This window comes from Xiphias gladius, chromosome 10 (assembly GCF_016859285.1).
Source record: "Xiphias gladius isolate SHS-SW01 ecotype Sanya breed wild chromosome 10, ASM1685928v1, whole genome shotgun sequence".
NCBI classification, from domain to species: domain Eukaryota; kingdom Metazoa; phylum Chordata; class Actinopteri; order Istiophoriformes; family Xiphiidae; genus Xiphias; species Xiphias gladius.
Window position 1 is genome coordinate 10,966,497 of NC_053409.1, and position 27,959 is coordinate 10,994,455.

At 43.5% G+C, this 27,959-nt stretch overlaps 4 protein-coding genes and 1 long non-coding RNA gene across 7 annotated transcripts; 1 reads left to right on the forward strand and 4 right to left on the reverse strand.

Annotated features, from left to right (window-relative positions):
* Window positions 1-5,935: 5,935 nt before the first annotated feature.
* Window positions 5,936-9,345, reverse strand: siva1 (SIVA1, apoptosis-inducing factor). Its single transcript, XM_040136431.1, has 4 exons — window positions 9,132-9,345; window positions 8,501-8,689; window positions 6,987-7,140; window positions 5,936-6,084 (listed from the first exon to the last, which is right to left on the reverse strand). The coding sequence occupies exons 1-4, from the start codon at window positions 9,250-9,252 to the stop codon at window positions 6,036-6,038; spliced, it is 513 nt and encodes a 170-aa protein (XP_039992365.1). The 5' UTR covers window positions 9,253-9,345; the 3' UTR covers window positions 5,936-6,035.
* Window positions 9,346-9,939: 594 nt separating this feature from the next.
* adss1 (adenylosuccinate synthase 1) lies at window positions 9,940-14,449 on the reverse strand. Its single transcript, XM_040136308.1, has 13 exons — window positions 14,065-14,449; window positions 13,012-13,114; window positions 12,855-12,917; window positions 12,708-12,758; window positions 12,511-12,577; window positions 12,257-12,364; window positions 12,090-12,171; window positions 11,868-11,994; window positions 11,583-11,737; window positions 10,888-11,012; window positions 10,616-10,713; window positions 10,351-10,500; window positions 9,940-10,117 (listed from the first exon to the last, which is right to left on the reverse strand). The coding sequence occupies exons 1-13, from the start codon at window positions 14,437-14,439 to the stop codon at window positions 10,065-10,067; spliced, it is 1,557 nt and encodes a 518-aa protein (XP_039992242.1). The 5' UTR covers window positions 14,440-14,449; the 3' UTR covers window positions 9,940-10,064.
* Window positions 14,450-16,076: 1,627 nt separating this feature from the next.
* On the reverse strand, window positions 16,077-22,092 carry LOC120795332 (inverted formin-2-like). 2 transcript variants are annotated; one of them, XM_040137180.1, is made up of 17 exons: window positions 21,976-22,092; window positions 21,581-21,722; window positions 21,213-21,345; window positions 20,367-20,963; window positions 19,821-19,966; window positions 19,641-19,702; window positions 19,447-19,549; window positions 19,222-19,307; window positions 18,997-19,097; window positions 18,817-18,887; window positions 18,624-18,731; window positions 18,418-18,488; window positions 18,211-18,331; window positions 17,935-18,099; window positions 17,606-17,708; window positions 17,362-17,514; window positions 16,077-17,059 (listed from the first exon to the last, which is right to left on the reverse strand). In XM_040137180.1, exons 2-17 carry the CDS (start codon window positions 21,668-21,670, stop codon window positions 16,110-16,112), a joined length of 3,060 nt encoding a protein of 1,019 aa, XP_039993114.1. In that variant the 5' UTR covers window positions 21,671-21,722; window positions 21,976-22,092; the 3' UTR covers window positions 16,077-16,109. The 2 variants fall into 2 exon arrangements, with proteins under 2 accessions (XP_039993114.1, XP_039993113.1); XM_040137179.1 differs by having other exon boundaries at window positions 21,581-21,750; window positions 21,976-22,088.
* inf2 (inverted formin 2) lies at window positions 21,972-27,664 on the reverse strand. The gene is made up of 5 exons (XM_040137191.1): window positions 27,473-27,664; window positions 24,050-24,460; window positions 23,316-23,431; window positions 22,933-23,092; window positions 21,972-22,009 (listed from the first exon to the last, which is right to left on the reverse strand). Exons 2-5 carry the CDS (start codon window positions 24,444-24,446, stop codon window positions 21,972-21,974), a joined length of 711 nt encoding a protein of 236 aa, XP_039993125.1. The 5' UTR covers window positions 24,447-24,460; window positions 27,473-27,664.
* On the forward strand, window positions 22,454-26,558 carry LOC120795344. Of its 2 annotated transcripts, XR_005708231.1 has the most exons (4): window positions 22,454-22,550; window positions 22,822-23,109; window positions 23,331-23,465; window positions 26,027-26,558. It is a non-coding gene; the product is annotated as an uncharacterized LOC120795344 (long non-coding RNA). The 2 variants fall into 2 exon arrangements; XR_005708230.1 differs by lacking the exon at window positions 26,027-26,558 and having other exon boundaries at window positions 23,331-24,040.
* Window positions 27,665-27,959: the final 295 nt, after the last annotated feature.

Genomic DNA, 27,959 nt, shown 5'->3' on the forward strand with positions numbered 1-27,959 from the left:
ACGGTGATTTGATTGCACATCTATCAAGAGAATATCAGAATTCAGAGAGTTGTTTTCAAAGTGCTAGATTTAGAAAAAACTCTTCATATTGACGTAAAATATGTGGCACCTGTGACGATTGAGGACAGGATGTAGGTGCTGACTAGCTGTCCATTTCAGCATAGACAACCTAAGGTATTTTGCCTTTTATAAGTTTAATCACCAAGACTCCTTTTGGGACACAAAAATGAATGCACGTGATTTCTCAGCATTTGCGATGGCTTGTCAGCATTCTAAGTGGAGAAGAGCAAGTCAAGAAGGAATCAAACCATTTCTTTCAGAATTATGCGCAATCTGTTTTCATTCTACCCCCCGACCTGCAGTCAGCAGCGTTGAATGAACGGGGGCTTGCTTGCAGTTTTACAAGAAATGTGCTTTGGCTCCCTCTTTACTTGCACCAACACTCCTGTTGTTCACATGACAGGTTAATCACTTTGGTTAGTCATCAGAACAATAGTCATATTTCAGATACAGAGATGTTGCGTAGTGGAAATAATGTATATTTCAATCCAAACCCACAGGAATGTAGATTTTGTCACTGTTTCAGTTTGGTTTTTTTTTTGTTTTTTTTAAGGAACATTTCTTATGTGGTGCAAGTTAAAATCGCTTGATTCTCTAATGTACATGTGTACAGAGGTAGACAAACTAATGATATGTAAAGAAGTTTTTCCTTTCTATTGTTTGCAGTCTTTATTTATACCTCCAGGATGATCACCAAATGTGCCTTGTAGACACACAAATAGGTGTTGCATCTGGAGAAGGCCTTTTTCTATATTGTAAATTTTTGCCCTTGACCGCGCTGTTCACATCACAGCAACGGTGGCCCACTGATGTGAAACAATTCACAGCCGCTGGTCCTGTTTTTTCTACCATATCAAAATGTTAAACCAGACAAACTAAAAGTTTGAAGTCCATTTATTTTTGCTGCTTTGCAAGAGATTACATTGGCGTTTTGAGATTTATCTTTTTTTTTTTTTTTTTTTTGTGACTAAATCTGTTTCGGATGTGTTAAACTGAGGACAAGCATTTTTTGTGTTTTGGCTTTTAGTCGCCAGTGCTACTGGGAACTAACAGTCTATTCCTCAGTTAATGTCACTGTTGAATGTGAAACACTGAGATTTTGATTGTTGATTTCTATGGAAACAGTGCTACTCTTGATGGAGGGCTATGTTTGCCTGACTCATGCTGTATGATCTTTTAAGTCTAAAAATGACTTTACTGATACTGGAATTTTGTCCTCTGCAGGTTACGACTGTGAAATTGTGTATAATCATGAGAAATATTTATTATTGCATTTGCTTCTTGTGCAACATTTGACTGTCTCTGTTTTAATTTGGTTAAAAAAAAAAAGAAAAAAGCTTCTAAATGTCAAACGAAGATCTTTTTAATAGAATTTGTAGAAGTGCCATTAGAATTTAATATAATTTTTTAATAAGAAAGGTATATTTTATAGTAATCAATTGCTTCAGTGTTAGTGGTGTAGAGATTAGAGGACAATCTTTATGCAGAATTGACATTGCTTAGATATTGAGGCAATTTACTTTGATCTATAACTGTATGTGCATTTTCTTTGTTTGCGCTTTTGGAGTGTGCTTGTGTGTGTGTGCTGTGGAAATGTGACAATCTTGATTTAGGTCTTTATTAAGATTATGCATAGAATTAAATGGAACAACTTTCTTTGTTTGTTTGTGTGGATTTCATTCATTTACAACCTCTTGTTTTCCACCCTCACACTAGTTTCACACCTCAGTGGTTTATTTTGAGTCATATGTCATTATCAGACACACATAATCATCAGTATCAGAGAAGCAGATTCTGACACTCTTACCAACCGAAGAATATTATAGAAGAGCCCTTGTCTGACACACAGCAGCCACAATCAGGCAGACTGTGTGTGTGGGCAGCACTGCAATGTGTATAGAGACAACAGAATGTGATAATACTGCTGGCCTGACAGGCCCTATCCCTCTGAAACCATAAACTGAGCCCAAGGACGGAGCAATTTCAAGATGGGCTCCCATTGTTCCTGACCTGTTGCCAATACTCTCCAATGGAGATAAACCTGAAATAACAAAGCCAGTTGACTCTGCCATGTATTTATTACTTAACCTCGACTTCATTATATTGGCTTCAACAAACTAGACTACAGGCACACAATCATTTGTACGTAAACAAACGTATACTGAAAGCGGGGAGTCCAATTGAAGAACTTCATGCCAATTCACTGGACATTTTCGATGGCGAGAACTTTTAATTATTTCCCCGCTGCAGCATGAAAGAAATCCAGCTGCTCTGCGACGTGATCCCAATGGGGATGTGCTCGGGTTCCCACCGCCCTCCCCCCAATCCCAGCTCACCCATTCTGGGAACGCCATATAGACATGGGCCGCATCCAACTGCCCCTGCCCCCATCTATCCTACATCCCACCCCGCAGCCCCCAAAACCACGGCCCCAAACCTCGGCCTCATCCCATCACCCTATTGTGTGCGTGGGTAGTAGTTCAGCCAGGCTATTGTCTGGCCCAGCTCCCAAACACGTACTTTATGCACAAACAGACGACACAGCGGCGCTAGCCAGGCAGCTCCAACATAAAGAAAACAATGTCCTCCCAAGATCATTCATAAACACCCTGAACAGCCCCAGCCAGCTCACAGTAAATAAGGGCCCTCTGCAATGCTGTGGCCACCTCACACTGTAAATATCCACAGCAGCAGGCCTCAGAGTGCTCACTGGCACCAACATCTCACATCTGCCTAACAGGATCCAGGGCTTAAACTGCCTGGTGTTTGTGTGTGTGTTTCCTATGGACCAAAACCTTCACATGGAAAGTAGGGGCCATGTGATAGGGCTTAGCTGCAGGGTGACGAGCTGGGATATGTGCAGTGTAACTCGATGGTGTAATAAAACATTCCTCTCTGAGGCTCAAAGCCTGGCTCATTTGGCTGTGAGTGATTTTGGGTGCATGTGTGTGTTTTGTGTGTGTCTGTGTGTGTGTGTGTGTGTGTGTGCGCGCTTAAAGGTACTTGAGGGAAGTTGAGAGGAAAGTTGTAAGTGTCCACCACCTCAACAAGGCCAGCGGTGGGAGCCCTTGACCTCTGAAGGGACGGACTGCCAGGGACAGCTGGTGTGGCCTGTGTTTATTTATTTATTTCTTAACAAAAGACAGGTGGTCACACTTGAAAAGGGCACACAAACACAGTCACACATCCGCTTGTGTAAAGACAATGCGCACACACACACACACACACACAAACACACACACACACACACATATGCATGGGTAGTTCTCTTTTTCTCTCCACACATGCATATGGTTATCATCCACTTAATTTTGGAGGAGCCATTCTTTTGACTTTCAGAAAATTACATTGCTCCCAAGTATAAACAATAATAATTTAATTCCCAATGAATAATATAATAGTCTGGTGTAAGACAAAAAAAATCTCAACAAATGACCATTATTCCCAGCTTGTAAACCATACATCTGAAGCAGCCTTTAAGTTCTTAATCAGCAACCTGCAACCCAAATCTGAACCGTGTATACCAAATATCAATTGCTACAAGTGCATAAATACATATCAACCATTGCCCTTATACTGGGTTTGCCTTTTTTGGAGTGGTTCACCCTGACACTGCCAAGACAGCGTGTCCTTGGTCCACTGTACAGCTGTCACTTACTCACACTCGTTGACGCATATTTATAGCAGCAGCATCATTGGGCTTGACGCTCGCCACACTCAGACCACAGCTGGTCCCCCAAAAGAATGGGTGAAAGACAAAGCCACGTGCTCCCGCTGGCCGACTGCAGTTGGTCCTGTCTGGAGCGCTGTGGGTGATTATGTGGCTCCCCTCTCCTTCCAGACACCCAGCCATACATGTACCAGGGAAAAGACGGTGAGAGAAAGCACACTGTGACCTTTTTTTTTTTTTTTTCCTTTGGGTGTCATGGATGGGGGTGTACTGAAAACCTTGGCAGCTTCATTCTCCTGTTTTGAAGGTACATAAACACATCACATCATTATTAAGTGAGCAAAGGGGGGCAAGAGGCTAAGCATCAGCATCCTTCCCTCTACTAAGTCCCCAATCAATATAGTTAACATTTTGGATGACAGACAGGAATGTCCTGTATCTGGAGTCTAATTGACAATGTTTTTTACTCATAATTTTTCAAGCTTAGGAGAGGGTCAAGACAGTGGAGACATTTTTCCTACATTATCTGCTCTAAGTATTGAGGCAGTAGCCTTGGATTGATTGACCAAACTGAAGGAATACTGGATGAAAGGGGATATGATTCATGAGAATGTCTTCTTTGCCGACAACACTCTTCTCTCCACTGTCATGCATTATATTAGTCCCTATTTACCAAAGAGTACTAAAGAATGATGGACCACGGGGAACTGGCTGAAACTACTGGATAATTAAGTGATTTTTTTTGTGGGTCACGTTGACCCATAATTCCTCACAATGTTACTCAGAAAATTGCAACAAGCTCCTTTCCCGAGGCCAAAAAGCACTTGGAGGATGCTCCATCTGGCATTGGTGCAGATAACAGCGATGACCATGATCAAGTTTCTTTCTCGTGCACATACAAAGCGTTTGCCCAACTCACAGTATGATACATTATGTTGGAAGTGTTGTAGGTGACATATTCTTCACATATTTTAAAGAGGACAATTAAAAACTAAGGGCCAAGGAAACAAAGACAATTTTGTTTGAATCATTTAATTTTATGGAGATTTTGTATCCCAGGGAGCTCTTGTTCTAACAATCAATGGGGGCTGCACATTATCAATTAATCTGTTGATTTTCTTTACAACTAATAGATTTGTCTAAAAAATATGATGCTGGATACTGGATTTCATGAGTTAATGAATAATAACAGCAAAAATAGTATGCAACTTTAAAAGTAAATGTTTTCCTTACAAGTGTGTTATGTCCACCTCTGAGTTCCTTACAGCCATATCAACAAACCTGCAGACAACTTGACGCCGTGTTTGCCAGCAGCTGTCTCTTCACTCAGCCAGAAATCAAGTGGTGCCCTCGGACACCAACTGCAGAGCTCCCCAAGGACCGGAGCCACAACTGGCCCGCTGAGCAGGGGATGTGACTCAACAGCTCATTGGCACATTTGCAGTAAGCTCCAGGAAGTGCACTCATCCAAGCTAATATCTATAACACCATGTCATGCGACTGATTTCTATAAAGCAGTGCTGAGGACTTCTGCCACCAAGAACAATCACTCACAGTTTACAAATACCTGACCCTGAAACCAGTCAGCATCAGTGACGAGCTGCAGCCAAGAGAAAGTGATGACTACACCTCAAGGTCATGTCCAGTCGGGATAATTGTAGCCAAATTGTCTGCCGCAAAAGCCCTGGTTCTCTTCAACCTCTGGGCCATCTTGTTTTAATAAATAAATTTGATAGCAGATTCTCAAGGGCAGCGCAGAGAGGCGGAATTTCATTATCATTGCCAAGCTGAGACAAAACTTCCATACTTCAACTAAAAGATTGAAAAAGCACCTTATTAGCATATGGAGAAAAATTAGTTCATCCACTGAGAAAGCAGGGCTTGTGGATTACCCTGAATGTGCTGCAGTCAGATAGGAACTCAGAACCTCAGCTGAGTCCTTGAAGTGTGCTGCCATCTGCTGATGCATCAACAACAAATGAAAACGCCTCGGTAACTTTTCATGGAATTGTTAGATTCCTTACTGTGCCCCTTTAATTCTTCAAAATATATAAAGTGGACACATTAAAGAGGCACCTAAAAACACGTCTCAACATTTAACTGTGTACAAAAACGTTTATTTCAGTTACTTTTGAAATGCAACACATATATACAAAAGAGCATTTGGATCACATTAAAAAAAAAAAAAAAAAAAAAAAATCACAGGTATAAAATGCAGTCTTAGTAATATCTCATGTCAGGCAACCACATATACAGTATATTCAAGCATAAACTCCTGTTCCCCTCTTTCATCCCTGTTCATCCTTTACGTCGAGCAACCGCAGCACAGTACTTCATCATATCGCCCACTGTAACTGAGGAAAAAAGAAAAATATTTATTACTTTAACTATACAGAAAATATCTTTATGTACTTTTAGACCATTTAACTGCCCAAAATGACCTCATTTTGGGTTTCAGTGTCTTGCTCAAGGGTACTTTGACAATATGATGTGCAAAAGGAAACCAACTTCCAAACACGCAGCAACAATGCAAAACTGGCAATGATGGCAATGAAAGACTGGCAATGAAAAATATCCTCGGCAGTCTGACATTGGTGAATATATAGAAATTAGCTTTTAATGCAACTGTTGTCCTGGAGTCCCCTCGAACAGTTCTTTCAAGTTAGCCTCAGCCCAAACTTATCTTTTAAGCATCGATCACTCAACCCCTGCAAGATTGAAAATTGCGTGTAGTTTGTAGTTTCAAAGATCAACGAGCAGCTATATTGCTTCCTGCTTCTATTGCTTTTTGCTGACTTAACCTCCAGAAAATTCACTTTCACTCTGTTTGCAACATACTGATACTCCAGCCAAAGCTGATAAGGAACCATCAAGGTTCAGGCTTGAGTGGGGTCATGGCTTTGGCCTTTCTATTGGTTACTTCAGTATCCAATTTACTTTTTGTCAAATAAAATAAAACTACATGACTTTTTTGGTCCAGGGGCAGTGATGCATGCATGCGGTGCTACAGTTCGAAGTGTACCCTCAGTACATGTTACATGCACAAGCGAAATGCCTTTCACACAACAGATGAAAAAACGCTTGTGTCGTATAAACATATCTGAAATGCCCAAAAAAGGGGCTTTTCCAACTGACACCTTATTAACCTCACCAATATTTTTGTGCCTGCATTAGCTGATGCAGATAATTAATTTTAAGCGATTTGTAACACAAATGTATGTGCAGAACAGAAAAGGGAAATCAAAATGTGATTTACTCTATGATGGTGCAGACAGAGCAGCAGAGGCTGGAGCAGCTTGAGCACTGTCGGGTACAGGAGGAACACGCTGGACGGTCACATTGGGAGCATGGCGTCCTGGCCCCTTGGCTTTTCTGACACACACAGCAGCCTGCAGCAGCCACTGGTGCACCTAGACACAAAGCGCACATCCATAGACAGCACAGTGGATGAGCATTTAGCAAAGCACTTCCGTTAAAATGTAACCAAACTGACCATCCAAATTTGTGACAACCCTGACATCTGCTGGTGAAAAGCATAAACTGAAGAAACCATCTGCTTCTGGCCTTGGAGCACAGAATTCCAGCCTGTTCTATTTTTTTTTTTAAAAAGTGCTCCTAATTTAAGCCTAGAATTTCTTTTTCCTTTATCAGTTTTGAAAGAAAAAACCCCATGTGTGCTTTGCAGCCCTCAGTATCAAATTATCCATTTGTGCTAATTGTTTAAATTGGAGTTTTTAAGAGACCCTTGTCACTCGGCAAAGACACAAAATGCCCATTGACCACCTAACATTTAGCATGCATTTGTGTTTCATAAGAAATTACTTTAGGGAAGGGAATCATCACAGCGACCAGTAACTCTTCCCATGTGCATCTGGCCTGTGAGTACTCTACTAATAGACTTAAAAAAAAAAAAAAGAGAACCAACCTTTAATCACTGGTAAATATATGACATGGACTTGATCCAAAAAAAGTTTGTCATTGTTAGCATCCTGGATATGTTGTTAGTCACAGCAACATAAAATGTGGAAGTTGTGAGGGTGTAATTATGATTATCTTGGTCCAGTTTTCTATAATGTATTATGGGACAACTTGTACTCTAAACTCAGGTTTAACAAAATTTGTCCTTGTTTTATTTATCCACTTTTGTCAGCTGTTTGAGGGCAAGTACAACCTTTACCATAAAGTATTTGCACAAGGTTGTATGTCCATGAGGACTGCTGAATGCACTCCCACTTTTACTTTGTGAGGACTTGCTGAGGAGTGTGGCTCAGGTTCTCCAAAGGATCCACTTTCATCGGTTGTGTCAGCAATGCTTTGGAAGACCCCACTACTTCATTGCAACGCAGCTCATATCACCCAACTTCCAAGATCAGTCACTTCACTACTGTGCTTTCACGGGTAGATGTCGCTGTTCTCACATATTTGGACTGTGTTAACTCTTTTGGTGTCAATCCCACTGAGGTTTTCTGTTTCAGTGACTGTATTCTGCCCTATCATAGATTGTGGATCTTGCCCCGTTGTTTCTGGGATGTTTGTGTGTGTGTGTGTGTGTGTGTTTGTTTGTTTTAGGAAAAACTCCTGCACCACCAGATCTTACAGAAGACAAGTAGTTATAGGAACTAGATGGATGAACGGTTGGCAGGCTACTGTTGGTTGCTGAAGGGGTCACATGCATGGTGACTAATGGATTACATGTATGATGAAGTTCCTGTTGTTTGACACATCAGGACTGTGAGCCCTTCTTTCACCTGCCTCTCAGTTCAGGCTCACCTTGAGCGGCGTTCACCCTTGTCAGTCTCCCATCATGTCCAATCAGTGTCTGTCCTCGCAACAGTGCCTGGCTGCATGCAGGTGTCTCAGCTTGTCCAGTTGGCTGCGGCTCTGTGCACTTCTCCTCTCCAGTCCATATTTTGCCCATCACAGCCTTGGCTCCGTTAAAGAGCAAGTTCTTTGTCTTTTCTGTGAGGAAAAAAAAATAAAAGAGCCACTTGTGAGTGAAATGACACGTGACTAATTCAGCTGCAGATGACCGCCCAGGGCTACTAATGAAGCTGGTGTTTATGGCACATTAAAGCCATTCTGATTGTACTAATTTGACTGCATTGTGGTAGTGCAGAGGCCGCCTGGCAGTAATGGCAAATAGACCGTGAATATCTTGTTCAACAGTCGATATACTTAAGGTTTCTAAGGTCAAAAAGCCAAACTGATGAGAGGACATCAATTGTATAAGATTAGTCGTTTGATGAACATGAACAAACGCACCAAAAACAGAGCACTACGGCTATTTTAAGGATGTGTTTAGATTTGTTTGTATCCAACGCCAACTACGCAGCGTCAACGCCAACAAGCATTTCCGCGCACTGACGCAGCTAACATTGCAATGCAGCTAACATGTACTCACCGTAGATTTCTTGTCTGTTCTTGTTCCCAAACACGCCGTAATTATTCAGTTCCTGTTGTCCGATGTGTATTTTGTATTGGGACGAGAAGGTTTCGGGAAAAGGACACGCTCGTTTCGGCATTTTGGCAGCTTAAAAAAGTCCTGCCTCTCCTACCAACTTCCACACTTGTTTGTTGCGGGAAAAACCGCGAGTGAGGCGGCAAGGAGCCAATCACACGCATTGCTTATTGTCACATGAAAGCTCTGAGCCAATCCGACAACTGTTTTGCTGTCACATGACGTTTGGATTGACATTAAGCCCCCCACATTATGCTGCCTTCACGGGCTGCAGTGAGATTTTTTTTTTTAGTTTTTCTGATTTTTAATTTCAGAAATCAATAGCTGGAGATTAATCTGGAGATTGAATTAGACAGCTGGAGGAAAAGTGCACATTCTCTCTCTCATATTGATTTTGACAAAATGAGTGGGTATTCACGAGATTTTCTTCGAAAGTTTAAATGACTTACAGTAATAATCAACACAGTCCCAATACACACAATTCTAACAGTGTATGGTTTATGAATTATTGCTTCAAAATGATCATGTTTGGTTTGCAGACAAGATTGGCCCCAGAAATCAAAACACTATGATGAATGATCTACAGAGTGTCAGCCATGGATCTATTAACTTTTCTTTGAAAACATTTGCTCTGGTTTAAATGGTAACATGGCTATAGTTTGACAAATATGGTTTAATGAACTCTAATAATTGTAATAATATAAAAAACAAGTGTTTCATTGCTGCAAAAAAAAACAAACATACCCAACACTTCTCAATGGCTCTATAGATGTTTTGTTTATTAACTAACGAGGAGAAGATAATTTTAGATGATGAGAAGATGCCTCTCATGCCACATTGTCTGTGCTTCCATCAAGGGGGGGTAAAGGTTTCCTTTTAGAACATCTGGATCATGCACTCTCTGGACTTTCCAACACCGACCCACTTGACTAAAGAGACAGAAAGAAATAGAGAGAAAGATTAGAAAAGTGGACAAAATTGTACAAGTCATAACCGAGGCTATTTCTGATAAGTGAAACAGTACCACATAATAGATATTGTGCAGTTTCTAAATATTACTGTTTATTTTGGTTTGGAGGCCTTCATGCCAAGTGCTGACAATAGTTTTCAGCTTTTTTTTTACATTCATTGGTGTCTGGTGGTTATTTTGCGTGAAACATACTGGGAACTCCAATGTGGTTCTCAATGAAGCGGATGTAGTTTTGTGCCTTGGCTGGGAGGTCGGTCCACTTCCTGGCCGCAGATGTGTCTGTCTTCCAGCCAGGGAACTTCTCATACTCAACTTCCACTTTGTGCAAAACATCCATGTTGGCTGTGATTAAAAGAAATCAGTTATTGCCGATCTTTAAATCAGTGTTGGGTCTTGACAGCCACTCCCACACAAACGTCACCAAATAAGGCATATACGGTTTCTTCTGTTAAATTACCTGGGAAATGGGGAATTCTTCTTCCATTGAGTTTGTAGGCGACTCCAACTTTAATTTCATCCAGCACATCCAGAATGTCAAGTTTTGTCAAAGCAATACTGCAGGGAGAGTAACACGTCATTGGTGAACTGTTTACCATGTGTTGTTTCTCATTGTGAGATGGTGCAGAACAAAAAAATGCATGCTTGTAGGGTGAATGTGCTTCAATATTAAAAAAAACGTAACAACCACAAAACACCTTATGATTTCCTTAAAGTGCTCTAGCCACTCACGCTGTGAAGCCATTGATCATGTGAGCATATCTGACGATGACAAGATCCAACCAGCCGCAACGTCGTTTTCTTCCCGTGGTTACGCCCACCTCATGACCCCTCGTCTGCAGCAGCTCTCCTACTGCCTACAGTAAACCGGAAAAAGCATCCTTATCTGTTACTTTATTTATGAACTTAAACGATGTCAGGCATTCAGGAATCCCACCGCAACCTAAAAATACACAATCACTAGTTATATAAACAGTTCAGTACAATGAAACATCACGTGGGCTGGGAGATAATGTTTTAAAATCTTGACCTATGTCCCTATGGTCAGTTCCTGTGACAAGTAATATAACCCCAGCACACACAGTAAATATATCCTGAAGCCTGGACTCTGGCCCTAAGTTTATCCCTGTGAACATGTGACCTGCATAAGAGGAAAAGAGTGTTTGAGCCTGTCTGCAACAAAATTTGACAGCTGCACTCTGCCAGCAAGCATGTAAACCCCCGCCCCCCTCCACCAGCCCTGCTTCCTCTAAGTCATCCCCCTTAACGGAAACAAACTGTACATGTTGAACTCAGTATCAGTAAGTTACATAACTTGTCATGTGTCTGTCCTTTATACAATAAGAAGCAAAGAAGACATGTTACAACGTGTGACTTGCATGTCTTAATACTCCCAGTACTTTACTCAAGTAAAATCAAGCCCTTACATTGAGTTGCTCTGTGGGGAAAGCTCCGATTCCCACCCTGGTGGTGTAGGCCTTTGCCACGCCAAACACATCACCAATATTCAGAGGAGGGATTCCAAGACCAGTGCATGCTCCGCCCACTGTGCAGTTTGACGATGTCACAAAAGGATACGTGCCTAAAGAGAAAAATAATGTTAATATGTTAGCGCGGCACACACTCCTTCCCAGATCCACAAAAGCGCATGTACATTTCAAAAAGTTACAAATAAAAGAAAACCAAATCCGTTTATTCGCTGCTGACCCTACCAAAGTCAATGTCAAGCAGAGCCGCATTGGCCCCTTCAACCAGAATTTTCTTTGGAGGTCCATGAAGAGCTTCGTACATATAATAGACCCCGTCTCTCACCATCGGCCGCAATCTCTCAGCGTATTCCTGCGCGAGACACGAAAACGGAAATAGGTTTTGCTGTATTGTTGGAGGCAATGACAATAAGGCCTCACGTCAGTATCAGTTTCATTGATGTCTACCTTGAGTTTTTTCAGTTGGTCCTCAACGTCAACCGTCAAGGACGAATACATGGACTGATACTGGTGGACAAGGTTCTTGAATCTGGGAGGAAAGGAAATCGTGAATCATGTCACAACTGTGCGTGACGGTATTGTGAGCTTATTTGCCATTTTCCTGTCATCTCTACCTGGTAGAGAAGTCCTTAAAGTCACCCAGGAGGTCACATACACGCAGGCCAGTGCGAGATGCTTTGCTAGAATATGCAGGTCCAATGCCCTTCTTGGTTGTTCCAATGCTGTCATTATAAAACAGGGGAATTACTGTGGATGCGTAATTTTTGTAAAGACACACTCATGTATTTCTGATCTTTTGGCAGAATTGTGGGCGATCTCTGGCTCTTTCTGAACCCTCTCCTACCCTCGTCGCCTTCCCTACCCTTACTTCTTTCCTTCTTGTGCTTGTCTTTCAGTTTCCTGCAAGCCATCGACAACCTGGTGGAAATCAAAAACTGCGGAGGGACGGCAAACAAATCCATGAAATGCAACCTTCACACACATTTAAAAAATATCCTATTTATACTGGCTGAATATAATTGAATAAAGTAAACCTCTGTAAACAGTTTCATAAACTGTACACACCGAGGTGAGCTCTGTCCGAGACAATCAGTCTCTTCTCCCAGCCTCGCAGACCTGTTCAGAGAATGGAAATCAAATCTATGTGAGTAAACACTAATTTGAATTTACACTAGTGCATTATATGTAAAGCGTATTTTTTCCTTAAAATACCTTTCTTTTCATTTTTATCCCCTTCCTCAAACAGGCCAGGTAGATGTATGACCACTCCATTACCTACAACAGCAAAGCAAGAGTTGACAGTAGACTCAGTTAGAGTAATACTTTTAATGATGTTCTCAGTATAAAGACTAAAGATTGAAGGCTTTACCAATGAGCGACGTGCTTTTGGGGTTGATGATTCCACTTGGGAGGAGGTGGAAGTCGTACTCTTTGCCATCCACTACCACCGTGTGTCCGGCATTGTTGCCCCCCTGTAAATCAAAGCAGGATACATCCTATGACCATGCGATAGTGTCAGTGTTCTGATGACAATATGAACAAATACAGCACGACGTTAACACCCCGGACCACCGGAGACGATTTAGCTGCATGCACATGTCTTGTCTTCTTTTCCCGAGACGGTGATAAGCCACCCTCTCCGAGCTTTTCCAGTATCTATTTTAACAGACTCGACTGGTGCTGGTGGATCCTCCACTCTGCTCCCCCTGGCTGAGACCTGGCCTTCTCACATGTCAGTCCACCCTGAGAATGTGACCTCAGCCTAATGGGTGGGTCTCTCGAGCCTCCAGAGCACAGGGGGCCAGTCCCGTCAGTGGAGCAAGTACAACACAGCAACTGTTGGCAGGTTTCACTGTGTGCCCAGGTGCTGGAGTGACCTCTGAGTTCTGCCCAGCGTTATGTTTCTCCTGCAAGAATCTGACCTGTCTGGGGCCGTTCTTACTGTGAACTTAATGCATCTCAAACTCAAGTCTTCCCTTCCGCGATGTCTTTGTGATCAGCTTTGTGATCAGGCAGAGCAACAACAGGTTCAGGGGTGGCCACAAAAGTTAACAGAGGATTGAGCCTTGTATGCTGTACTTATACTTACTTAAATAATAATGAGACTTGAGTTCTGTATCTGCAAAAAGGTTTTAAAGTTTGGGTTGAATGAAAGTTGAGAATTTCCATGAGTGCGCAGTACATAGGTACTCAATGTGGCTTACTGTAACAGTCTAAAGGTTCCCCAGCTAACACATAGTAGTCCCGAAATCCTAGAGGTATGAGTGTTCCCCCTCTGAGCACCTGTTGCGCTTTACCAGGCCGCCGGTAAGTGACAGGTTCCATTGAGAGCTCATGAATCCACGCAGAAATGGCACTCGGCAATAGTACGAGGACGCGAGCCTGTGCACGCTCGGCTGAAATCTCGGATCCAGACATTTACCTGACATCTGCAGACAACGTCGGCCTCAGTCGCCAGTAAGTCGACGACCTTTCCTTTGCCCTCATCTCCCCACTGCGCACCGAGCACGACCGTCACTTTGTTCCCCGCGTCGCTGCGCGGTCGCTTCTGTCCGACCGCGGGGGGCTGACTCGTGCCCTTGTGGTCTTTGGCCGAGCAGGTGAGCGACATGACCGGCGGTGGCTCTGCTCCGTCCGTCTCGGGAGGACTGAGCTGCCGCCGACCGTGGCATTGCCATATCTGTAACTTCGCAGCGGATGATGTCAGAGGCAGACGCACGGAAGTGCGTGTGGCTGCGCTCGGGCGGGTCTGTCTCCGGGGCCGACGGCCCGAGCCCAGCCGCCGCCGGGCGCGCATGAGTGCGGGGTCGCCCGCCGCAACCCTGCGGTAACATTTGCCGCGGGTAGCCTGTATAAGAGCGACTTTCCAACTGAATTTGTCGCCGCACTACCACCACCCGTGTCGAACAAGCTGATGAAAAAAACAAACAAACAACTGAACAGTTAATTCAATTTATTAAAAATATACTGAACATTAAAAGGTACAACCCATTATATGCTGCCCTTATATTCCCTGTTAGAGATCATTTGAATAATATGCAGAGAAATTAAGACATTATTTCCAAGCAATTTCGTTTTGATGTGTTACATGAAATATCCTGCATCAAACACTGCATCTTTCTCTCTGCACGTGCTGAAAGGTAAATAGAGGTTATGATAGCAAAACACATCCAGTGCTTATTACAACAATTATACAAAACATACAAAGCATATTCAACTTTTTTTGAATAGTTCCGACCAACCACTCATATACACCAAAAAAAAAAAAAAAACTGCAATTCATTTACATAAAGTGACATGTTTACACAGCCTTAGATGCATTTACCCTTCTTGGTCGGGAAAAACAAATCATTGCAAAAGGAAGACTCCCGTGTCGTCTTGAAGGAGCCAATATTCCTGTAGTCTCCCAAAATAAAATAGACCGTACTCCTTCCAGTTCAGAGCTCCTCTGTGAAATTAACATTTTCTTTTTCCTCTCGTTTTCCTTTTTCTGGAGTCACCTAGGGAAACAAAGGCTAAAATGAATAAATAGAATCAAAATATTTCTAAAGATATTAAAGTATTTATTTAAAGTTATTATATTAAGAACTAAAAAGTGTTGGCTCAAGGCACTTGGCAGAGAAATTCTTTGGCGTGCGAACACGACTACATCTGCTTTAAAATGTTCCGTTTTTTTTTTTTTTTTAAGTTTTAAAAACATTTTAAAAACATTTTTAATGCATTTACAGCACATATAGTATCCTTCATCAGAGTCAGATCAACAGAGCACACTGTACAGGAAGCACACATGTTTTGTTAAAAGATTAAAAAACAGGCCCAGTTGCAGATTTAGGGAATGGACAAGAAAATATGGAAAGAGAAGACACAAAAGTGACAGCTTTCATGAAATAACTCAGTCCACGATGACTTCAAGATGACGTCACAAACTGCAATGCTGTTTGAGATCAAAGCACTGATGTTAGACTTGACCACTGAACAAGGAAAATTTACATCGTAGTATTTTTAGGATTATTTTCCCGCAGGTTTGATGGACATTGGAATCACCTCAAGACACATGCATTGGGTCAAAGACTGTTAAGATTTTTGGTTTGATAACCACTCAATTGGAAAAGTGTTAAAGACAGCACGTGTTAAGAGCTGGACAACACAGACACATGAAATCTAGATTCCAGTTAGATCAACAAATGACATGTTATTTGTGACAGAGCTTCGACGGTGATTGAGTTCATTAGGATGATGGTCCTGCTTACAGTTTGCCATCCCATCGATTTGACCTACCTCACTGCAACACACAGCCTTTTTTATGTTTAGTGTGTCCTTTCCCACTGTTACCTTGTGTTTCAGGGAGTCAGAACGGAAAACAGAGCATTCAAACAAACTGACATGAGTTTTAAATCCATTCAATATTAAATCTGCAAATCAAGTCCTACACACTGCCATCCATACTCTTTAATACATACCAAACACTCATGAACATATACTAAAATAGCCCATACATAAAATATAAAATGCAAAATGCAATAAAAACAGAACAAATAAGGATTTCCCTTTAAAACACATCAAGAGACTAGCATTCCAAACATAATGTTTATTTAAGTTAATGGATAGATTACCTTGATTACTCTTCTTTTTATTTCGTTTAAAGAGGGTCTGCTTTTTCTTTGGTTCGGGCAGATCTTCTGGTTCCAGTCCATCTGGGACGTCAGATGGACCCTCACTGATAGTCGTCACATTGCTTTTAGGCTCCAAATGCTTGTGACTCACAAGCTCATCTTGGCCGTACGTTCTTGCTGTAATGGATTCCTGCTCCTCTTCACCCTTCTCTTGTCCTACTGTCTCGGTTAAATGGCTTATTTTATTATTAGTTTCGCCTCTCCCATCTCCCTCTGTATTGCTTTCACTACTCTGTGTCACATTAATATCTGTGTTAGGTAAAGGAAATTCCTTGATCTGAACATTCGCTGGTTGCTCAGCCATCGGCTTCTCCGGTACCAGGCCGGAAGTGCCATCTAACAGAGCCACGAGCAGGTCAGAATCTGAGAGAGAGGATGGGCTGAGGACACTGGTCTCAGCTGAATCTAATGAAATGCCATTTGTGGCTTGACTTGGTTGACGTTCCCCTTCAACTTCAGGCACAGCTTGTGTCATATCTAGGGACGGTACTGCAGGTTCCTGCGGGCGTTGGCCCTTCAGCGGCGACGCAGGTCTTTCCAGGTGTGGCTGCGTTGTCAGGGCGGGCTCTCCTGGGAGTGTGTTGAGAGGTACAGCTGGTCCGTCTGACACGCCACTGTGCGGTGCTGATGGAGTCCCTTCTGGTGGGCTGATGAAATCGTTCACTTCGCCTGTGTTGGCCTGGTGACCCTCTGCCTGAGACTTGGTGGGAGCGGCTTCTTCGTCTGCAGGCTTCACACTTGATCCTGAGGAGGAGAAGTAGGTAGCACTGATATGGAAGCCATACAATAGGACATTTATTATTTCTGAAATGGGATGATATTTTTAGAGTGAGCAGGAATGCATGACAGTAAAAGGCTCTGCATGTAAACAAAGGCTAAAGTAGCTCAACAACGCAATGGCGCTAGCTTAGTGAGACGTGAGCGGTGTTAAATTACAAACAAAAGAGCCTAGCTAAAAGCAGCAAGGCGGCATTGTTGCTTGAAGTTAATTGGCTCAGGAGCGGAGCTGGGAACTGCGGATGGGAGCCACAGTCTCTTGTCCTTACCAGGTGGGCAGGTATCGCTACGCATTTCACTAGAAGGGGGGCTTTCCGAATCGCACCTTGGCCTGGTCTTTCTTAGGCTGAAACCTTTCCTGATATCAGCCAGGAGGTGGTCGATGATGCAGCCGTCGTTCTGCTGCACAATGCCTTTCTTGACTGGTAAAAAAAGAGGTGGAAGAAGAGGGCTTAAACACGTGCTATTCAAATTACAACTTTGTGAAAGAAAAGAATGCTCTTCACAGCTTACTTATTTTTCCATTCTCTCCCTTCTGTCTCTTGGATTCTTCCTCTGCCAGCTGCCTCTTTCTCTTCTCAGCCTTGGCTGCCTGCTCTTTCCTGGTTCTGTTTTCCTGTTATCATGAAAGAAAGGATGTTACTCACTGTTACGTACAAAATGTATACAGCAGTTTGTCTTTGTATCATTTGGGCAGGGAAATAGGAACATTTTTCAGCTTTTCGCAGTATAAGGATCCAAAGACATCAGCACTCCCATACAAAAAAGAGGAAGACTTGACAATGAAGTAAATAAAAAGGCATAATCAAAATGACTAACACCAACAAAGTATCTTCCTTGACCTTCAGTGCCTTGATGAAAAGTTCTCGAAAAGTCCTCATGGTTCCAAAGAGTTCCTCAAGTGACAGCTGATTAGCATCCTCACATAAGTAGACAGCCAGCTCACTCCTCTGCTCGTTGATCTCAGCAAACTTTTCACTTAAAGCTTGACATGCCTCCAGACTTCCCTGTAACAGAGAAAAGGAAAGGCATCTGGGATGTGGATCCAGCCGCCAAAAACAGTATCAAGTAGTCTGTTTTGGCTCTTTTTGTAAGCAAAGCAGAGACTATCATCTTACATCAAGAACCTTTGAGTATTGCTCCTTAACTTCTTCCACAGAGTTGGAGACCTTCTTGGCCGTCTCGTTCAGTCGTTTTATTAAAGCACTGGCTTCCGACTGAACAGAGTCCAGATTAACTCTGGGGACAAAGTGTGAAACCTTTTGTTATGTCTGGTACAGATCACGAACAACATGAGCTTGAGTAGGTGTGAAAGGTTTCTGTACCCTGCCGCTTTTTCACAGAGCGCTATATCGTCTGGCAGTGCCAACAGCTCCGGGTGGTTTGCCTCTGCTTCCTTTGGAAAACAGGCCACACAGTGGGGTAATTAAACAGATTCGTGACCAAGGGGAAAAAAAAAAACCAAAAAAAAAAAAAAACCAAACAAAAAAAAAAAAAAAAAGTTATGGCAGCTGTGAACCAGTTTGTGTACCTCCAGGATGTGATGAAGCAGCGTAATGCGGCTCTTGTTGGCCTTGGTCTCTGTGAGCTTGAGCAAAGAGCTGATCTTGAACCCCTCTGCGTTCCCTGTGTGACTTCCCTGGAAGCAGATCAATGATTAAAAATGCAAGATCTGTCTAAATGTCAGCTTAAGTCAAATATAAATGAGGGGAAGAGGTTCTTACATAGTTGAGAAAATTTCCCACGTCAAGGATGAGCCTGCAGAAACTGGGCATGAGCGTGCTTGCTCTGAGAGCTGAGAAAATAGTTAGATCTGGTTAGTTTTATTGTAAAGAGTGGCGATTTATAAATAAACGTAGTCATTTCAGCAAAAAAACTCGGCGGAAGACCTTCGGTTTACTTACACTGGCAGGCTTCCTCCACCAGCTTGACTTTAGGTTTGAGCATGTCCAGCACTGATGAAGTCTCCTCGCACAACAACATGCACTCAATCCTCAACTGATAACTGCAGAGACGCGCGAGAGAGCAAGCTGAGTACGGAGCCAAATATGGCTGCTTAAATTGGATTGAGAATATCCAGGATGCAGCACGCACAGAATTAATAAAGACGAATTGGAGATGAAAGTTACCATGGCACAGTGAGGAGGGAGTTGTAGAAGCGGTCAACCTTCGCCAACTTATCTTTATCTCCTTGAAAGGACTTCAAATTTTCAATCTACATTTAAAAAAAAAAAAAAAAAAAAAAAAGAAAGGCACAAGACAGTGACTCAGGACATGCAAGTGTGCCCTTGCTTGGCAGATAAGCATGCATCAGCTTTTATAGCTAAGAATGCAGAAGTGTTACTAGGATGCACCTCGTGCTTCTCTGGTAGAAGCTTGAGAAGCTGTTTCAGCACCTCTACATCAAACCTAGTTCGGTCCCCGTTCTGGATCATGGCTACAAACTCCTCATTGGTGCTGGAGAGAGAAAATTAAAAATATTGAGCTGTAAAATAGCCTAAAATGTATTATAAAAAAAACAAATCAAAAATAATGTGTTATATCTCACCATTTGAACTGCTTCAGAAATATGTTCACATTCAAGTTTTTCTTTGGGTCAATGAATGTAATCTAATGAAAAAAGGGAGGAGGCAGAGAGGCATATTGATTATTCAGCTTTGATAATCAGGTGTGTTTGTCCTGAGTGCTACATCTCTGAGGAGCGATGTCGAGTGTTGACCAAGCATACCTCTTTAGGCTCCTTCTTGACAGGAGCAGCTGCCCCCTTGTCTTTGTGTTCGGTCACCGGGAGACAGAACAGCTGCTCGATACTGCTGTAGTCCGGCTCCCGAGGAGGCGGCTCTTTCTGAACCGAGGCCCACATGGAGTGACCATCTGGGTGTGTGGAGGAAGAAAGCGACCTGTCATGAGCTCATGTGACTGTTTTGTATCAACACCCCACCATGGCTGAAACTCATTTCAAAAGCGACGTTCCCTCTATTCCTCAAAACTCAGCGTAATCCTGCGCAACCCCCACATTAAATGACACCCAAATTATGAAATATTGGTCTGTTGAGATTTCAGATGGAGCGCTGTTCACATCAATGTTGCATCCCCATCCCCACTATTTTGATGGATTGGTATTATAGATGGAGGCAAACCTGTCTTTACCTTTAAGTCTTAGCATATATCAAAGTCGGTCTGACACACTTGAAATTAGATTCGGCTGGGGCAGATGTGTATGTTACATGTATAAAATGATTCCAGCCTTCACAAGAAGGTTTTATCCACTCACCAGTAACAGTGCGGAGTTTCTGCCAGTTGAGTTTTTTCATCCTCAGGGTGGGAAATCGGTTCGTCTTTGTGGGTGCACCGCACCCCAGAGACTGGCTACTCTGAGCCATTATCATGCCTAGGGGAGGAGGAGGTGGCATGCCAGGTAATGGAGGTGGTGGTGGTGGTCCGCCGCCCATCCCTGGTAGGGCTTGTGGGGGTGGTGGTGGTGGTGGTATGCCTGGACCGTAGGGCAGTGGTGGTGGTGGTGGTGGAGGCGGCATGCCCGGTAAAGGAGGAGGTGGCGGAGGACCACTAAGCCCTCCAGGTAGCGGTGGTGGAGGAGGAGGTGGTGGGGGCGGACAATGGTGAGAAGGTTGGAGCATGGGCCCAGTCACGCTCGGGGGCAGAGGAGGCGGTGGGGGTGGAGGTGGAGGAGAGGCACAGAGTGGCTTCTGAGAAGACGCTGGGCTTTTGTCTGGCTCCTCTTTGTCCAGAACGGTCTGCACAGCTTTATCCACTCTGACGAGCTGCCCGTCCACTTCATGATGACCTTCACAGCTCTTGCCTTTGGAGAACATCAGCCGCTGCATGATCTTCTCACAGGACTCCATCTGAGCTGGAGCACAAATCCAAAACAAACACACACACGAACCCCGTTTGAAACTACTTCTCTCACTAAATCAAATGCTTTTAGCCATCCTGACACCAGGTATGCACAGCAACCTCTACTGAATCGCTGTGTTCCATTTTCCTAGATAATACCTCCCCCTTCACACAATCACTCACAGGAGGCCATTAGCTAGCAACTAGCCTCTTCAGTGTGTTGACCTATAGTGACTGTGTTGTTGCTTCAGTGCTGACTCACAGTCCTGGGCCAGTAGTATGGCTCTGTTGGTGACGGCCTCCAGAGCCAGCCAGATGTCAGAGCGGCTCGGCCCCAGCACCAACAATGTCTGCAGGATGGACAGCAGCTGGAGAGAGGCTGGAGAGCTGCTCACCTGCGCACACACACACGAACACATGCATGTGGACAATTAGGAACGCTTGTCATGTTTACATACCTAAGTCTAATGTGCGCCAGTGCCACAAAAAGTTAATCCAAGAAACTGTATTATTTAGAAAGATAATAAAAGTTATCTGTTGTGGGATATTGGTGACAAAATGTCAGTTCATTTAGTCAATCAGTTCTTCTTAGCAGGAGATGATAAAGCCAGACAGATAGCCAGTTCTCACCTTGTTGAAGAGTGTAGTGAAGACCTCCAGGTGATTACTCATGTCAATGCCCCCATACACCCGCAGCAGCTCCTCCTCATCTTCAGCCATTGCCTCTTCGAAAGCTTCACATTGAATAATCAAGTCTTCATCCTCCTGCTCCCTGCGCACCACACACATACAGATGATCACTGATGGGGGCAAATCATCATATTTAAAAAAGCAATGACAAGGAGCTTTGCTCAAATAACTGTCATGAATGGACACAAATTGCATACATCTTTTCCTAAAAGCACTATTCTACTTGCAGTGATTATGGACTTTAACCTCTAACACTCAACATTTAATTTATTGTATAAAAATCTGCTTTAAAACTTATGACAAAATCAAATGTGAACAACAGAGAAAAGGCTTACCTTAACTTTGGCAGAATATCAAGTAACTGAAGCCCTTCAAGACAATAAAACAGAGCTCTGAGTATCACAAGACTAAATTATCAGTTTTTGAGAAAGTTTGTATTAAAAAGGGGTCACACATCTCTTCACTGTGGCAAATGTTAGTTTTTCACAGGTGAGCAATCACAAAAGAGGAGTGGCCAATCAGATGAGTGATTGGTCCAAGGTGGTGGATGGCGTTTAAATGAATGTAGGAGGGGTTTATATAGCTGCGACTGTGAGGTACAGTATTTGTCAACCTATCTCAAGTATAGTAGTGTGCATTTACTGTTCACGCTGCATGGAAAGCTTGCTTGTACAAATCTGCTGTATTTCATGTCATCAGGAATGGTGACTCTCAGCCAGCTTGGTAGCTCAGTGGTTACCACTTGTGCCTCATAGAAGGCAAAGGTCCAGGGTTCAAGTCTGGGTGTTACCATCAGGCCAGAGTTTATCCTGATTTTTTTTTTTTTTGTGTCTGGTTACATGCTGGGACTCATCTGGCCGTAAAGTGGGTTAAATCTGCTACAGAAAACAGATGGATGCATGGATGGCTGGTGAGTTTCATTCAGATGGCATATCACCCAAAGTGTGATAGTGTGATTTAATCAGTGTAAGAGTGATGACATTTTCTTTAAACTGGAACTTTCAATAGTCACTAGTCATTTTGTAAATTGCATGAATATGTTTTACAATTGAGGTTTGCTTAGCTTTGTCAAAGCGAGAAGGAGGCTAATTAGACCTATTCTTAGTCAGACCCAGTGACAGAGATATTTGTAATGGAACTCCTGCTGATGGCCTGCTTTCCCCTCTGCTTTCCCTTTCCAGCACAGAGGGGAAACACTGCTGCGCTAACAATTTACCACGGTGTGACCTGGCTCATGATGTGACTCTAGACTCCGGATTCATTGTGAAATAGCAGCCGAATAGAGAACCCACCGATAAACTCCTTTCTCATCTTATCCCTCTGCCTGAGGTCATCTGTCCCGAAGATGAGGGCATTGATGACACTGAGGAGTGTGACCATGTAAGGGACGTTATCTGTTGCCTGCAGCTCGTTCATGATCACACTGAAGCGATACTGCTGTGTCTTCACGCCCTGAAGGGGAAATCAAGGTCAGTGTATATAATCAACTCAGTGTCATTGAGGAAGACTGTGATTCGGCAATAATTATAATGTTTGTACACACAACCCGCCACTAGAGGGCATTGTTCAGGGATTTATTATTCAAACTGATGCTCTAAGATCATGTGAGGTAAATCCCACAGAGACTAAACTTTTCAAAAAGAAAAACGAGTCTTTAACATCGTCTCCCACTTGCCTTGTAATGGTCCAGGGAATCCAGAGCCAGGCAATGTCCGTCTGTCGAGAACATGCTGAGGGCTGCCAGTAGCTCAAACACCTGCTTCTTCACCATGGTGTTGGAAGTGTCCAAGGCTGTGGAGCATCATGATCACACGCATTAATACCGGTAGAATGCTCATATTTCCCATCTGTTCCTCTTAAAGCAAGCCCCTCTCTCTGCTCTTCCCCCGTTGTGTCTAGACCTAAGCGGGATGCTTTGTTTTCGCTGCCTTTACTGCGACTCATCTTGAACTTTGCCCTCTGTGTTCGAAGGTGGGGAAGTCCAATATGCACAACACACCGTGACACTACGTTTTTAGGGATGTCCTGAAGCAGCCCTTAATGATTTGTATCTGTACAAAAAGCTGAGTGCATGACCGGGAAATTCAGCTCACTAGAGTGAGTTAGAGTGAGTCAGAGAACCATCGAGTCAAGTGACCAATTTAACATAATATTACAAATGTTGAATAATAAGCTATGTAAGAAGTAAGCGGCGCCTCAGTTCCTTAAATGTGAGATGGTTTTCCTGTAAATGATCTAAATTTCCAAACTATCTATTGTTCTGGAACGTGTATTTTCCAAATCATCTGGGCCACTCTTTTCATAAGCAACGCTAATTTGAGTCTGAATCACATGACATTATATGAAGAAAAATGTGCAGTATGTAACAATGTTTCCCAACATTAAAAGCCCGATGCAAGTGTAGTCCACCTTGTGAGAGCTTCCGAATGTATCCCTCGTTCTCTATAATGAAGTGGATCCCTGCCGAGGAGTTCATGACTGCCCGGACGCAGCTGACGCAGGTGAGCTGCAGAAGGGCATCGGCAATGCGAGAGCATCCACGCCCCGAGAGCCGGTCCAGGGCTTCCAGGAGCAGATCCAGCCCGCTCAGCTCCAGGAACTGGACCATCCATGTCTGGTCGCTGCCTTCCAGGCGACGCTTCAGGCCCGAGTAGTTGACTACAGTGGGAACCTGCAGCAGTCTGATGCACAGCTCTGGGTCGGCACTCTCCAGGTTGGCCTCCTGCTGGGTATCAGAGTCCTGCGAGGAGCCCAGGCGATCCCTGACTGCCGCCCACTTCCTTTTCCCATCTGACTTCCCTGACATGATGGCTGGTAGGACTGTGGAGGAAAAAGTGTTGTTGGTGCAGATTAATATAATCGTTATCCGCAAAACATTCAGCTTGTTTTGGACTGCAGATGGTGTGTGTTTGCGCCGATATCTAATGATTTTTGTCCAGTATACAGTGTCGTCATTGCTATCTAGAGCACAGGAAGCAGGCCAAAACAAGGCCTAGTCAGAAAAGGAAAACAGAATCGGAAATGATAGCTCTGCAGTTTGTGGATGAGTAAAAGATATGTCAGCAGTCCAGTCATGCCCGGCGCTGCAAAACATTCCAACTAAATCCTGCTTGAAAGAGAAGAGGCTCGCTATCAGCTCATCAAAACTCTGCACAAAGCCAGGCTCAGTCTTGTCTGGACAGTGTGTTTTGTAATTTACAATATAAGTAAATGTATTTCATGGGGATATAAGCATTAGACAATGTGTACATTGACAAGGCACACTTCTGAAATATGAATATATAGAATCCCCAGAGAACAATCCCCTTTTGTACGAACCTGTCTAATCCCAGAGCTTCTAAAAATTAGCCACTGCATTGTACGTAACTAACAAGTATAACCACGTTCCCACAGTCTAATAAAATCAACAGGATAAGGCTCGGACCAAAAAAGGGGAAAACCTTCTCTAAAAGCCTAAAAATACTTTCCCTCTATTCTGCAGTTGTGATATTAGGTGGTCCAGCATAAATGAACAGTGTGAGAGCTTCTTCTGTCTCCTGTTCTTGATTTCACACTTGGCAAGGATAACGTATACAGACAAGGCATTGAGTGATGAGCACGAACAAACACAATGCTCTGCGAAAAGGTTGTTAGGTGAGCCAGACTGGAAGGAATTATAACTCTTATCATCTAGACGATGTTAGACTCGACTCGGGAATCTTAACCTTATTTTGCTGCCTCGTTTTGGATCAACACGTTAGGAGCTGGGTAAACTAAAAACACGGGTACAAGCTGTCTGCAAATGTCTCGCATCTCTGTCTTTTCAAAAGGTAACTCGCCGGGAACAGAAGTACTGACTTGTGGAAAATTCAACAAATTGGATTTCTATGCACAGTCAAAGCAAAATGAGACCTTTTTTTTTTTTTTTTTTTTTTTCCCCCTTACATAGTCTGGCAAGGCATTTGTCAGCTCCGACTGCAGCATTTCAGTCCTGCTACCAGTGTGAGAGTGTTACCGTGGCAGCAAGCAGGCAGACAATGGTGGTTTTACAATAGGCCTTCTCAGTACTCTTCAAAGAGCTGTGTTCATTAGCCACAAAATGGATGAGATGCTCCCTGTCCCCTTTCGGCCTTGAAAGAGTTATGCCCAGCAATCACTTAAGACACTTTCTGGTTCGGGAGTGGACTGTGCTGTCCTGTTCAGCGTGAGCAGGGGACAAAAAGTTGCGAATTGACGCTCCCGACCTGGAGAATATTCAGTCTTTAAACATTTGTGAAGCCTGTGGGGTTTGCTGAAAAGGACTGAGAGTTTAGTTGAATGGAATCTTCTTCCTGTAAAGCAAGGAATGAGGTGCGTGTGTGTGTGTGTGAGATGTCTGTGATGTTTGCTATAATTTGTACTCCCCAGGATGGCTCAGGAAGTTTTCGGGGGGAAGGAAAGGACTTTCCCAGGGCAGGAAATTTGGCTCAATATAAACAGCTCATGTTCCTCTTTTGAAATTTCCGTTTCAATCCTAAAAATCCTCATTTGACCCCAAGTAGACGGATCGTTAGTTCATGTACAGACATCTGGGTGACATGTCAAGCCACGTCAAAGATCAACAGCAACGGGAAAAAAATGTTGGCGCATTCTTTTGTGCCCTCCTCAAACATAAGCAACTTTCTTTTGCCGACCTTGTCTGCCAGAGCTCCCACATGTACTGCTAATAGCAGGCTGATTCACTGCACGCAGGACAAGGATCCTCCGCTTAAGCCGCCCACACAGCAGCCCACTGCTACTGTACAGCCTCCACACTTGTGAACATGCAGAGAAGATCTACTGGTATAATATCCTCTGACACATATGCAAAGCTTATGCAGGGAAATACATTTTTGTTTTCCTACAAATGGGCCGTGTATGTCAGCAATAGCAAATGAGTAAATAAACAGATTCAACCTCATGGACCAGTTTACACAATTTTCGACTCATTTTGTTTTCCTTCCCCTGGTATGCCAGATTTAGAAAGGAGATATGAAATGAGGATACTTACTGTGACGTTAGATTTCAACCTTTGAGCACTGGATGATAACTGTCTTGTTTCACCTTAAACATATGTTAACATAAGGATCATGTGTTGCTTGAGTGAGAGATAATTATTCAAGCCTCATCTACACCTTAAAACCTTTTTACAGTATTTGCACAATGGTAATCACAACAAAAACATCTGGTACTCATTGAACCCACATCCTAACCTCTCATCCTCCCCTCTCTGCTATTTAAGGCAGTGACCGACATGCCTGCGAAGTCTACCAGCACAGTAATCCAGTGTTAAGTTTCCTTTATTTCCACACTGTCTGAGGATTTTATTCAACAATTATCAGACTGATTTCACAATACATAGGGGGCAGTCCATGTGGTCCAAACACAGCCTTAAAACTGCAATCCTGAGTTCAAGCGGGTTGATTGCAACAGAGGGTTTTGGTCCCCCCCCCCCCCAAGCACAGCCTTGTCCCCTTCTTTCTGTCTGAAGCAAGACGGTTCAGAGGGAACAGGGTGGATCGACAGACTGTGGCACCAGAATGCTACTGTCAGTTCGCCAGCCCGCACTGTGCATCGGCACACTGTGATTGAAAACGATATGAAATAGCGACAGGAACGGTGCAGCAACGTTACTTTGCGCTGCGACCCTCCCTCCCACACACACACACACACACACACATACCAGGGGACACAGCTGGACTAGTCACCTTTCAGTGGCGAGTAAAAGACACGAGAAAAACACAAAGATGACGCCGGTAACCACCGCCGCGTCTCGCATCTTGATACACTGTTGCACCGTTGTGGACCACCTATAGGCTGAGGATGATACCTTACCTGGTTTTATTCCATCAATACACACTCGAAGATTCGCGTCCTCTGGTGTTTCTTAGGTTGGTGAGGGAGGAGGAGGAGGAGGGGGGGGGCGTCATCCACACGACCTTTTAACCTGCCAGAAGATGAGAACTGTGGCAGATCAAACTCCTGTACGGTATGCGGATGGCATCGCTCTCAAATTGCTACGGCCCCCGAGCTTTCGCTCACTTGTGAGACGCTGGACAGTGTCAGACGGGCAGCATTACTGAGCTACGGCATCCGGTCAAAACTTTCAGATTAAAACAAATGCGTACATTCGGTTATGGTATAGTACGGTTGAAGTATGCAGAGAGCTAAATCCATTTCCAATATGGGATCAAGGCAGGGTTTGGCCAACGAAGTTTTTACTTAAAGAAGCAGTTCTTAAACCGTGAATAAAGCCGATAAACAAACTTCAAGGCGTTGTGGTTGCAACTGAAATCCGATTTTTTTTTTTAAACTTTTAATA